This window comes from Ursus maritimus, unplaced genomic scaffold, assembly GCF_017311325.1.
Source record: "Ursus maritimus isolate PB19 unplaced genomic scaffold, ASM1731132v1 scaffold_12, whole genome shotgun sequence".
Taxonomy (NCBI): domain Eukaryota; kingdom Metazoa; phylum Chordata; class Mammalia; order Carnivora; family Ursidae; genus Ursus; species Ursus maritimus.
In genome coordinates, this window is record NW_024423564.1 from 3,486,608 (window position 1) to 3,499,987 (window position 13,380).

General features: G+C 45.8%; 2 protein-coding genes across 3 annotated transcripts in view; one reads left to right on the top strand and one right to left on the bottom strand.

The window, feature by feature from the left end:
* The first annotated feature begins 1,028 nt into the window (after positions 1-1,028).
* Positions 1,029-13,380, top strand: part of ANKRD34A (ankyrin repeat domain 34A) — a 20,448-nt gene continuing 8,096 nt past the window's right edge. Inside the window, exon 1 of the mRNA XM_040626821.1 lies at positions 1,029-1,864. The gene's annotated coding sequence lies outside the window, so the exon portion shown is untranslated. The remainder of the gene's footprint in view (positions 1,865-13,380) is intronic.
* POLR3GL (RNA polymerase III subunit GL) overlaps positions 5,683-13,380 on the bottom strand; it is a 12,430-nt gene continuing 4,732 nt past the window's right edge. For both annotated transcript variants that reach the window (XM_008707760.2, XM_008707759.2), the window contains 7 exons: positions 8,773-8,940; positions 8,335-8,464; positions 7,423-7,491; positions 7,030-7,086; positions 6,717-6,790; positions 6,477-6,590; positions 5,683-6,178 (listed from right to left, as the gene is read on the bottom strand). In XM_008707760.2, the coding sequence (XP_008705982.1) occupies positions 6,092-6,178; positions 6,477-6,590; positions 6,717-6,790; positions 7,030-7,086; positions 7,423-7,491; positions 8,335-8,464; positions 8,773-8,898 (657 nt within the window). In that variant the 5' untranslated portion in view covers positions 8,899-8,940 and the 3' untranslated portion in view covers positions 5,683-6,091. The remainder of the gene's footprint in view (positions 6,179-6,476; positions 6,591-6,716; positions 6,791-7,029; positions 7,087-7,422; positions 7,492-8,334; positions 8,465-8,772; positions 8,941-13,380) is intronic.

Here is a 13,380-nt window from a genome sequence, read left to right on the forward strand (position 1 = left end):
GTCCTGGCAGGGCTGCATGCCCAGCTTGGATATTTTTAACTTTCTGGACAGATGGACAGAGGAAGGATTTCAGTTGTTGGGAGGGGAGGTGGGGGTCAGGGGTGTGAGAATTATGTTTCCCTTATACGGTTCTGTGGCTGAAGACCCTCCCTCTCCACTTCACCTGCCTAAATTCTGACTTCGGTCTTCATCTACCCAGATTCACAGTGAATCCCTCCTTTGTCTCCTGTTCTCCCATTTCACTGCATTTCTGGTTTTCATGCCCGTCTTACCTTCCAACTCTAAGGAGACTTTGCTTTCTGTTCAAGACCCCAAGATATTTTTAACTCCATATCCCTGTAGATCAAGGAAAGGGTGGTCGGGCTCTGGCCAATGGCTGCTTTGCTTTCCTTGGAGAAAGAAGCCAGTCAGCGGCACCCAGAGGCTTCTCTTCAGTCTTAGCTCTTCAAGCTAAGGAGTAATTGTAGGAGTAATTCCCTTTCAACTTCACGCACCTCACTGCCCTCAACTTTTGGGAACAGAATTTGAGATCTTGAAAGCCCAAATGAGCCTCATATATCTTTGGAAAGTAGAAGAAATATTAGTTGAGGTCAGGGGCAGCAAACCAGGGGGTCACTGATGGAATCAGCTTGCAGACATTTAGAAAACCTGTACAGTTTCTTCCTAAAAATTTGAATTGGTGGTAAAGATTTAAAAACCAGATTTCACCAAAAGCTACTGTTCTGGCTTCTCTTAAAAAGCAATTATATTTGGTAACAAGCAGCCCACATTCCTTCATGGCATCCACCCGCGGGAGCTGAAGGGACCGGGCAGGCTCTCATTTGCTAGTTTCTACCACTCTCTGTTGTACCACACTCCTCTGCTTCACCCTTTTATACCTGCCTGACTCCGTCTAGTGTTTAGGTTTGTCTTAAGTTGTTCCCTCTAAGGACATCTTCTCAAATATTTCCTCTGAGGGACCCCCTAAGATTAGGGAGAATGAACCATTTTCTCCAGGGCTTCTGGAACACTCCAAAGTCGCCTGTCAGAAGCCAAAAATATTGTTGAAGTACATATTTAATGTTTAAAAGTGCAAATTTCGACTTATACCGCACAGTATATTTGTGTAGTTTTGCATGAAAATAATTTTATCTTCCTCCACCAAATCTTAAAAGTAAATTGAAACGCTGGAAGATGTACTGTGTGTATTCGCAACTCCAAATATTCCTCACTACATCACCCATAAATAACCCAAGTTAGGCACCACAATGCTAAAGACACAAGGCAAAGAGAGACATGGAAAGAAAGACACGGAGAGAAAGTCAACAAGAGGAAAAGAATATGAAAGACTAGAAGAATGAGTGAGTGATAAGCTCCTTCTGGCCCTAAATCACACCTCCTGACCTGGCCCAGTCCAGCTCCTGGGAAATTTGTAGACATCCCTGATATCTCTGGACAGGTGTTAGAGTGGTGGCTCAGGTTTGAAAAGCAAGTCTCAAAACAGGAGCCAGGCCAAGTAAGGGAGAGGTGAGGGGCTAAGAGCAGCCAAGTATGGTTAGACAGGAAAGATTGTCTAGGGGCCAGGAGAGAGGCTTGGGGACAGGAAGCAGAGGGCTGAGAACAGGGCTGGTCAGCATTTGGCCTTTCTCCCACTGAGCCCATCTTTGTTTCACTTCCTCTTACCTCCCCTGCCTCAGAAAAATGAAGTGAAAGAGTTGCCTCGACCTCCTTAGATGAGGGAATCGTCTTTCCAGAATGGCTACATCTCCCACCATAGAAGACCAGAACGAGGATGAGTACCAGGGCTCCTTTCCCTGTCCAAACGGGATTTCATCTCTTCTCTTCCCAAGATAGGAAATACCCCAGATCTGTGTTCCTGACTTGGGTGAGTTTATTCCCCCAGCCTCTCTGGTAAGGCAAAGACAGGTCTAACTAGTCTCCCTCCTATTCCAGTACTATCAATGCTGCCCTGAATGTAACAAAGAAATGTCAAAGACAGGATTTGGATATTTTCCACTGACCACTATATACCAAGAGAGATGGAATCACAGGATGGGGAAGATTCGGGGTGAGGCAGGGGTCCAAGTTTTGGGAAGCCCAGCTCATAGCTGAGGATCCAGGGAGGAGGAGGGGTTTGAGAATGGGGAATAGTCCCAGACCCAAAGGTCGTGGCGACATAGCCTCTCCCTGCATTGGTCAGGCCCGGGTCCGAGGAATCCTTGGACCTTAAAAAGGTCTTAAAAGTCCTGGGCCTTGGGGTGCCTGGGTGGCTTAGTCATTAGGCGTCTGCCTTCGGCTCAGGGAGTGATCCCGAGTCCTGGGATCCAGCCCCACATCAGGCTCCTCCGCTGGGAGCCTGCTTCTTCCTCTCCCACTCTCCCTGCTTGTGTTCCCTCTCTCGCTGGCTGTCTCTATCTCTGTCGAATAAATAAATAAAATCTTAAAAAAAAAAAAAGTCTCGGGCCTTAGCCTCTCAGGTCCTGCAGTTAGGGCTGGATCACTGTCTCCCCACTGAGTCCCATTAGGGTGACTGGGGGAACCTCCCTTCCCTTTAGGATACAAAACAGCAAATTAAGTTCTGTTGGAGATAAAGCAAAGGCCTTTCTGAGGTGATACTAGAACTTCTTATTTTCAGCTCTCTGGTCCCAAATGAACTTAAGGAGATAGCGAGGCTCAGTAGGGGAAAGGTCAATGGAGAAGGGGTCACCACTGGTCTGGCCAGATTAGCTAACTGAGCTATTCTTGTCTAGCTCACTTCTCTTCTCTGTCCTCTGGCCAGACATGATATATGACAGGAGATGAAGAAGCCCTGCCCCACCAGCCCCTTCCTCAGTCAGAAATTTCTCCAAACTGCTTGATGTGAGTCCTGACCTGCAGGTTGTGACCTTGAACTCTGATGCAGGGGTTGTCACCTCCCTCGATAGTTGATAGAATTGCTGATCCTCCTGCTACTGGGGCTGAGGCCGTTTCTTGGAAAGGACTGGCTGCATGCCTGAGGTATCTTTAGCTTGCCCAAGCTGAAAATAGGCGGGGAAATCCAGAGGATGGAATGAGTTCAGCAAAAGCTGGACACGTCCTGACCTTTGTTCTCAAAACCATTTAGACTCCTGCAGGTGGACCAACATCAGCTTGAAGGGTTCCTAGTGGGTCTCTAATCCAAATTCTGTCTCAGTTGAGGCTTGCAGTCTTGTCATGATTTTCCCAAGGGCACAAGGCTGTGGGGCGGTGAAATTCCATAAACCGTAACTCCATAAACATATGACCATAACTAGTGCTTTGCTCATTTGAGACAGCAGCCCTTCCCTTTGGCTTAGTGCTCAACTAGCCTACGCCTACAGGCCACCCTTCCTTCCTTTCAAAGTTCAAACAGCAATAAAAATGAATTGAGGGAAATAATTGTCTTTTCCTCACTAAACCACGGGTGCCCTATCCACCCGATATCTGACCTTCCAATTTTCTTGGGTCTCCACTCCTAGTCTTCTAAATAACGTGTTGCATCCAGGTTTTCCATTCAGCTGTCCCTCAAACCACTCGAGTCCCTGGGAAGTTTGCAGACCCCACTCTCAAGCTTCCTGCCCAAGGTGGGAGGGGACCAGAAGCTACAGATGGAACATAGAGTAAGGAAGGGTAGGATTCCTGCCAGAGAACCCACCCTGCCTGAGGCCAGCACGGGCCTGGCTGTGGGTGTGGGAACAACCCATTCCACATAAGCAGGCCCTACCAGGCAGGTAGCACAGGGCTGAGCGAGCACTGTGTGGGTCCTCCCTAAACGTTTGCAGACAGATCCTCAACCTCTAACCTCTCAGGTGGTCCTCCAGAGAAATAAGCAGTCATGACTGGTGACTGCACCTTAGGCTTCAGCCTCAGCCTGCCCGACGGAACCTATGGAAAGTAGGGGAGAGGTCAATGGAAACAGTCTAACTCTGCCTGGAACTGTTCTGGAATCTGGGGAAGCTGCTAGATCCCGTGTCTCTGGCTTTGTTCAGCAAGGTCACCTGCCAAGAGTGGCAGGACGCCAGATAGGAAAGAATCCAAGAATGGTCTGATCTTTCTGACACTTTGTTTTTGAGGCAGTACAACTGAACCCAACTGGTCACTAACCTTTGCCCTCCTTTCTCCCATTTCATGGGGAAAAGATGTATGTATATAGTGGTGGCAGCAGGAGTGTGTTCCAGCCCTCCTCTACTCTTTTTTGTCTAGAATCTTCTTTGTTCCCAGGCTGGCATTAGGTGGGGTTTGGGGGGATGGCTATGGCCCCAACATAGACACAGATATAATTGATCATGTTAGGGCTGGTATATGTGGGGGAGGAGGACAGGAGACAAAAGGAGATTTTTTTCAGTGTCTTTTACATTTGTTTCTTGCTGATTTCTCCACAGCCACAATCACAGGCTAAAGTGTCACTATGGGAAACCCCTGTGACAGGTCCCTCAGCCCCTCCCTCACCATTCCACTCACCTAACACCTTGCAGAGCTAGAAAAGGAAACACACCAATCACCACAAATTGCTCAATAACTCTGGAAAGTCCTCTTTCAATTCCTGCTTCCTTCTCTGTTCTCTTGGCTGCCTCTACCATAACACCTATTACCACAGCCAAACCAAGCTTTCAAGGTGCTTTCCCTCAACGGAGTCACAGCCCCTATTCATTTTTTACAATGGGGTCAGAAATAGCTAACATGAAATTGCCAGTCTCTATCACTTGATGCAGTATGGAATTCAGTACGCCTGGCTGAATACGGTTGGAGAATTTCTTGAAGGTTCTCTTGCACCCCCTCTTTATGACTTTCAAATGTTTAGTAGGGTCGCTATGACAGCATCCCAGCTATCTGTGTTTGCCTCCTTATTCAGTCCCTATTCTGGACACGCAGCTCGCCCGTGACTGTTGCATGTCAAGTGGCTGGAACCAATCAGCTCATCGAGGGCTTCGGTGGAAGCCAATCAGAGCCTAGGGAAGTGACCTCACCCCAGGGAGAGCTGTGTGGGCGAGAAAGCATCTCTCAGAGCTGTGAGTGTCCCTAAGTCACTCCCCTCCTCCCCACCCTCCTTACTTCCTGTAAAGCAATACCGCCTACCCCCTCTACTCCGAGAAGGGAGTAAGAAAGGCTAACTAAATTCCACAAAGGAAGAACCAAAAGAGAAACTGCAACTCAGCCACAAAGCAGCTTCTGGAAGTGGAGAATGGGGGTTCCTTTTGCACAGAACTATCTTTCAATGTGGGGTCCCCGGGGCCTGGAAGAGGGTGTGTGGTGAGGCAGAATCAGCACCTCCTCCCTACTCCCTCCCGGCACCTAGCTTTCTTGACTCTCTCTCACAAAAATAGCTGTAATCTATCCTTGTAAACAAGGACAAGATCAAGGTCAAGTGTGGGAAAGAGAGGGCCCGTGTCCCTGTGAACACATGTGAAAAGAGATAATTGTGTTCCACAGCCTGAGGACCAGAGGCTCAGAAGCCAACGGCTCTTCAGGGCATGGGTTGTTCTTCTCTACTACTCACTCTGTGCAGCCTCATAGAATGTTCCCTGGCAGGGCTAGATTGGGAGTCTGTGCCCCACCATGGGGGTGGGAGGGAAGGGGTAAAGGACAGGAAGGCTGTAACCCCCAGTGTGTCACACTGGACTCTGGTGGGTAAGGAAAGAATGGCCCAGCTAGGCACTCGCTTCTTTCCTCCAGGTCTCTCCCACCAGGCCTCACCCTAGACAGAGAGACAGATAAAAACATTTTATTTAAAAACATAAAGCTGGTCTTACTCCTCCTAACTGCAAACACCCCCAACTATCTTTCACTATAAAAAAGTGGGTGGGGGCGTATGTACAGCTGTCTCAGCTCTAACAACTCCAGTGTTTCTTTGACCCTTCTTTCTTTCCTTCATACAATTAAGACATTGGTCCTTTGCCCTTTTCCCAAGCTATCAGAGGTGATGCAAGGGTAGAGGGAGGGGAAGGGTAGAAAAGAGAGCTGTCATCATTGTCCATTCCTATCTCCAGGGCCAAACAGTGTATCTGGACTCTAAGCAAATGATTTGCCTGTCCACAAAACCAAGTAATAGGGTGGGTTACTCTCTGTATCTTAAATCAAAAAAGACCCGAAGGTCCAAGGTGTTCAGGGTCCTTCTTCAGTATATAGCCTCATCCATATTGTCATCACTGTCACCCCCAAAGTCCTCTCCATTGTCAAAATATGACATGATGTAATCAGTTTCCTGAAACAGAACAAAAAGAAATCAAAGTCAGGCTTGCTTTAAGCCTTCTCCTTCCCCCCGGTGTATCAGGACCCTCTGCTCCCCATGAAACCATCCCAGGCCCGGGAAGTCCCTTCTGGCTGCAGTTTGCTCTTGAGAAGAGCCTAGTGACACATGAAGTGGAGGGCACTATCCTCTGGGGGATATCTCCTTTGGTTCTCCAACCCTCTAGAGAGAATATCCGTGGTGGACAGAGTTGAGACCCCCAGAACTGATGAGGAAGAGATGGGAAGTGAGGGTGGAAGGAGAGCCCCTTCACCTCTTCATGTTCTTCTTCATCATACTCCTCTTCTTCTTCCTCTTCCTTCTCTTCTTCTTCTTCTTTCTCCTCATCTTCCTCTGAAGTCACTTCTTCCTCCTTCTTCTCCAGGGTCTTATGTGGAGATGAATAGAAGGAAAACTCAGACTCGGCTCAGAAAAGGGAGTGAGGCACATATGGGCCAAAGGACAGGGAATGGGTCTAGGGTCCAGGTGGTCTTTGTGCACATTTCCTCCTTACCTCTAGTTTCTGTATTGTTTCTTCCTTATCTTCTGTGTTCTTAGGGGGCCTCTTGGGAATTAGGATGGTGGTCCCTGATCAAGGAATCAAAAGGTGAACCATCAGAGAGCAAACTTCCCTATTAGCTTTCTACCCCACCCTCTCGCAGAGACGATGTCACTCTGCTGCCCTCATGTGGCCACCACAGCATCCAGCTACAATACTGGGTGGAAAGGGTAGGAACTGGAAGGGCGGGCAAGACCACCCACAGCCTCAGGCCCTCCAGCTGATGAAGGAAATCTCTCTTCTGCCTCTTTTTCCCAGGTACACTCACGTTCCTTTTGTAGCTTCCGCACTCGGATCTTTAGCTCCCGGGGTAAACGCCGCCAATCTGGGAACCAGTGGGAACGTAAAAGTCAGTAAGACCCTGCCTGTGGTCTCCTATGAATGACTGGTTTTAAAGGAGAGGTAAGAGACAGGATAATGGTGAGGAAGGAAGGGGTGAGTCAAAGTTGCTTAGAACAAAACTGTAGCTTGGATGTCTCCAGGGAAGTGGGGCTATTTCATAGGTTTTCAGGTAGAGTCAGGAGAGCGTTTTGGAGCACATCTCGGGTCCAGTTTGTGAATACTGAATAGACTGGAGGTTGGGGACAGAGAAAGGTGGATGGGCTGGTGGCATCTTGGGGATTTTAAAAAAGGGCAGACAGTGAAAGGGCCCATCACCTACCAGGGTTCCAATCGATGGCATTGTCAATCGGCCCTGACATCTGATATTTGTCTGAGTAACGCTCCACATCTGAGGGGTCAGAGGCCAAGGGTCAAAGTTTTATCCTTTCCGAGCCCTGGAACAGGGTTGTTCCTAAGGGCCCAGCCCTCTCAATACTCAGGCATTGTCTGTTCCTTCACCCCAAACCCAGAACCCAGGGGGTCAGCTTCCATGAGGACCTTCAACATTCTTCAGCCTTGTCCCTTTGCCACCCCAAATTACAATGTTTTGGTCATCTCTCTTAACCCAAAGGCACGGCCATATTGAGAGGTAGTGTGGTACACTGGAAAGTATACTAGAGAGCAAGAGATCAGGGTTCAAGCCTTCCCTTTACTCTTCGTTAATGGCGCTTCCAGGCAAGTCTTTCATCCCTCTGAGCTTCAGCTTCTAAGGCTTCGACTGGAAAGCACTGTTTGTCAATACACTCAAACACTGCACTTCCACACCTGCCGGTACATACCCACTGTCCCAAGCCTCCCAAGTGACACCTCTTCTCGGGCCCCTTCTGGTCTCCCTGACCTCTCCAGGATCCTGCTAACCTTAGGAAGGCTTCTCAGACACCCAGCATCAGCCTCCCTTCTGATTGTTTGGTGCCTGTGATGTCCAACCAGTTCATAATGTCGACCTATTCCATTTATACCTATGAAATGAGCACGTGATGCTTCGCCTCCTACTACCCCCAGACTGTCGTGAGACTCAGAGCAAACCGTGAATACTCGAATGCATTTCAAAGGCAGGGGTGATTGTTATGATCTCCCCAGCTGGACAGTGAGCTTCCTGCACCTCGTCTGGCTTCTCTGGCCCCTGTGGTGCTGTGTACAGGGTACTACTCAGGAAAGGCGCTCAGAATGTGATGCTAGCATTCCAACTGACCTCTCTTGGGGACAGCTGGCCGGATGAAGTAGGGGAGCTGCCTCATGGCCCCTCGTAGCTCCTGCTTCAGTGCCAGGACATACTCCCCTTCTTCTCCTGAGGGCAGAGGCACTGGGCGGAACTCCAAGGGCTAAGGAAGCAGGGGCAGTGGTCAGTTCAGGGAAAAAAAACACACTAGAGCACAAATCTAGAAGGGTCTCTCCCCCCAGTTCAATGCAATGCTCCCACTGACCAGAGGGCCAAAGAAAAATGGGGGGAGCAACAGCATTTTGAAAGCCGGGGAGCTGGGGGTGTAATAAACTACTTTGCCTGGAAAACATCCCATGTGAGTTGGAAGCATAGAGACAGGAAGGGGCAAGATGAGTTTTATGGTGGCCCACGAGGAATCCAGGATCATATACGGTCAGCCAGGGTCACACAAGGGAGGCAGATACTCACAGGGAAGAGTGGAGAAGGCTGCAGGGTGGGTGGGGGCAGAGCATCCCCCTTCCCAATGCCCACAGCCTCCATGTTGAAGGTCAGCTGGCCCCGGCCACGACCCCGGCCCCCACCCCGACTGGCCATGGTGGAGGGGGCCTGGGTATATAGTGATCCAGTGAGAAAAACCTGATAAAGACAAAAACAAAAAGAAAAGTATAGTAGAATGATGGGAAGCCAGAGAGGTACAGGACACTCAATTTTTTCTCCTTAGGACCCAAATAGCCAGTGTAATTCAACAAATTTTGATGGAGAAGGCATTGTACCAGGCAGGGTATTTCTGGAAATACAGATGTGGATGAGACATGGTCCCAACAGGACAGATAATTGCAAAATAGTATAACTGTAGAACAAAAGGGGAAGTGGGGGTGCCTGAGTGGCTCAGTGGATTAAGCTTCCAACTCTTGATTTCTGCTCAAGTCATGATCTCAGGGTCATGATCTCAGGGTCATGAGATGGAGCCCTGCATTGGCTCCGTGCTCAGTGGGGAGTCTGCTTGGGTTCTCTCTCTCCCTCTGCCCCCCCTTTCTCAAATAAATTTATAAAGGGTGGAAGTGCTTAGACCCTTGGATAAAACTTCCCTCCGTCCCCAAGATAATTTGGAATTTGTCATCATCAGCATATGTCCATATAATCTTTGAATTCTTTGTCTCCCTGGCTTTCCACACCCAACCAGGCCCCAGTGCAACCCAATGCAATGAATTTCAGCAAAACATTTATCAAGCATCTATAATGGAAAAGGTAGTGTGCCAGGCACTATGGGGCACAGGGATAAGTCAGTGGTGGGAGGTGGGGGTGAGGAGAACCATTACAATCCATTTTTTAAATTTTTTTAACAGATTTTTATTTATTTGAGAGAGAGAGATAGCAAGAGTACGAGTGGGAAGGAGAGGGAGAAGCAGGCTCCCTGACGCGGGACTTGATCCCAGGACCCTGGGATCATGACCTGAGCCAAAAGCAGGTGCTTAACTGACTGCGCCACCCAGGCATCCCCCATTTTTTTGTTTTTTTAAACACCACTTAGAAGCACAGAATGTTAGAACTGGAAGGCCCGATAGAAGTACGTGGTCTAAATTCCCTCCCAATGCAGTACTTCACTCTGTAAGTTATTAGTCATTTAAATTCCAGGGGCATTTCCTGGAGAGAGGGTGTCCATTCTCCCCCAAGGAAGCCCATCCCATAGTGATCAACTCTGATGAATTGAAAGATAGGATGGAGGGTAAAGTTACCACATGAAAATAAAACTTGCAAGACATGATATTCCAGTGACAGAGAGCACACCGAGCAACCAGATCTTGGTTTCTAATACCATTTTCCAACAAAAGGAACCAGAGCTTCTTGGAGAAATGGCTGATTCTAGGGCTGGGGCAGAAAATATATAAAGTGAGCTGGAAGCATCTTCTAGTGCCAGAAAGCAAAGAAGTACTCAAAACAACTACACACACACATACATTGGTGGGGCTATGTCAAAAGGGCATAAGGGTCAACTGAAAGAGCTCCCAATGGCCAAAGCTGGAAGAATTTGAGAATAAAATAAGATAGTATTAGATTATAACCCCAAAGTTTAAAACAAATATCCATGAGTCCACACTGATATAAACAAATGATTAAATAAGTGAATACATGGGGGAGAAAAGACAAACCTCTCAGGTAGAATTCCAAATAAACTATGTAGACTCCACCCTGAAGAGGGGGAGTATAACTTTTCACTCCTTAAGTGTGGGCTATATATAGGGAATTTTGTCTAATTCAGCTTAGGAAAGGGGAGAGTAACTCTAATGGAGAAACTGGACAAACACTACTTCAGTCTGGTGACCATGGTCAACATGAACAATATTAAATTACATTGCTAGTAAGGGTACATACCCTTAATATGACGAGAGAAGGGGGAAAGCTAGGAAGACTGGGATGGTGAAAGGAGGCTTGATGAATCACAGGGTCACAAGTTTGTAAGAGCCCTCAGAAATCATGTATTCATTCATTTAACAAATAATTATTGAGTATTTACTATATGCCAGACACAATGCTAGACAATGGGGGTCATAGCGAATTCTCTACTCTAGACATGTATCCTTCCTCTGATAAACCATATTTAGTAAATTATTATACAGTTTCTATTTAAACATCTTTAGTAAGAGGACTCCCTATCTCACTTTGCAAGTTATTCCATTTTTGGATATTTGTTCTTCAATTAATATACAACAAATACTCTAAACAAGAAATATATGGCTCAACAAAATACCCAAGTTGGTGAAAAAAAAGATTTAGAGATATATATAAGGTCATCTATTTTATCAAACACACACATACACATTTTTTTAACACATACATACACGTTTATGACGAAAAAAAGTTGTTCTTGAAGGATACACATCGAAAATTAATGTTGGCTAATTTGATGGGATTTGTGGGTTTTTTTGGGGGGGTTATGTGTCTTTTAAAGTTTGTTTTCTATACTGAATAGGTATTGCTTTTGTAATAAGAGAAAAATAATAATTTAAAAATTAAAAAATATAGCAACAAAATAGTCGATGAGATTAATAATATGGAGTAGGAAGGAGAGGGTGGGAAAACGTGTGTCTGAGGAATCTGGAAAGTTTTAGGCTCAACATAATAAATGTGAGGAAAAAATGGCTCTTAGCTAATAGATTAAACTGTGATCTGATTGAAAGAACATATTAGGTGAGAAAGGATGTCTCGTGGACACTAGAGAAGGAGAAAGAATTTGTGAGCATGTCTTCAGACCCTTTCAAGGGAAAGGACACTCTAACCAACTGGTTTAGGTATCTTTCCACCTGACAGACACGGTTCTAGCAGTGCAGATGGGAGCTGGTTTGATTGCAAAGCAGAGGAGTTAAGAAAAGACTGTGAGTTTTGAGGTTAGACAAATCAAACTCCATTTCCAGACACTAACCGAGCGACCCCCCAGGACATGGGGTAAAAGGAAGACAAAATTTTAGTTAATTGAGGCAATAAACTAGTGGTTAGAAAACCATAAACCATCCATCTCTACCCAACTCAGGTCAGGAATTTACGGTGTGTCTCTTCTATTGAAGACTGTGATTCAGTCTAAGCTCTTGAGGATAATTAGGGTCTTCCATAATCTGGTCCCAAATTGCTTTTCCTTATCGTCAACCCTCTCTAGAGCTCATCCTTGTACTCTCCTTCCCCCAAATAACATCTCATATGATGATACTCACTGTAGTAACTGTATTGTGGTAGAAATCATTAAGAAGCAGATTTCAACAAAACATACAGAAAAACCATTACATCAAATTTCAGAAAGGCAGTACATGTAGTGGTTAAGAACACGGATTTGAATTCCAGTTCTGTCATTTCCTAGCTACACAACCTTCAGCAACTAATTTAATATCTCTAAACCTGTTTCTTCATCTATAAATGGGAATAATAATAATAATAAAACCATCTTAATTCATTCAACAAATTTTCACTGAGTGCTTGTTATATGCCAGCCACTATTCCAAGTGCTAGGGATAGAGCAGTGAGCAAAACAAAAACCGCTGTACCCATGGAGTTTAAATGGAGCTTACATTCTCATAGAATTAACAATATACAAATATCTCGAGCCATGAGACTGGGTGTAATGCCTAATGGAGCAGATGTGAACACAGAAAAGAAGAGATCCAGAGACTCAGGCCTAGAGCACTCTAATATTTAGGATTTGCTATATTTATGATAAATAAGACGAGGAGTTAACACTCATTATATGAGAACTCCTGGAAATCCAAACTGGAAAAAAAAAAATCACACCAATAGAATAAATGTGCAAAGGACATGAATAGGCAATTGACAAAAGAATGATTAATAAGGGGCGCCTGGGTAAAAGAATGATTAATAAAACCACTCTTCACCTGTCAAATTGACAAAGACTTAAAAAGTAATCGGGCTGCCAGTTTTTTTGAGATGGACCCTCTCATACCTCAGCAGAAGGATTGTGTTTATACAAGTCTGTCAGGGGAGCAATTTGGCCACTTGAATCAACAGCCTCTTAAATGTTCATATCTTTTTTTTTTTTTAAGATTTTATTTATTTATTTGACAGGGAGAGAGACACAGCCAGTGAGAGAGGGAACACAAGCAGGGGGAGTGGGAGAGGAAGAGCAGGGAGCCCGATGCTGGGCTTGATCTCAGGACCCTGGGACCAGGCCCTGGGCCGAAGGCAGACGCTTAATGACTGAGCCACCCAGGTGCCCCTAAATGTTCATATCTTTAATCCAATAATCCTACTTTAAAAAATCTATCCTAAAGAAATCATCATATATAGTCAGATATGCAAGTACAAGGATGGTCATCATAGAGCTATCTATGGTAGCAAAACTTCTGAAATAACCTAAATGGTCCGATGAAAAATGAATGGTCAAGAAAAATCAAATATTCATTTTAGACCACTATGTAGAAAGAAAAATGACTTCAAATAATATTTAAAAGCAAAAAAAAAAAATGTTCACAATATAAAGTGTAGGGAAACATGATATAAAATTGTATTTGTTCCATAGCCTGATTTATGTAATACACACACACACACACACACACACACACACACACACAC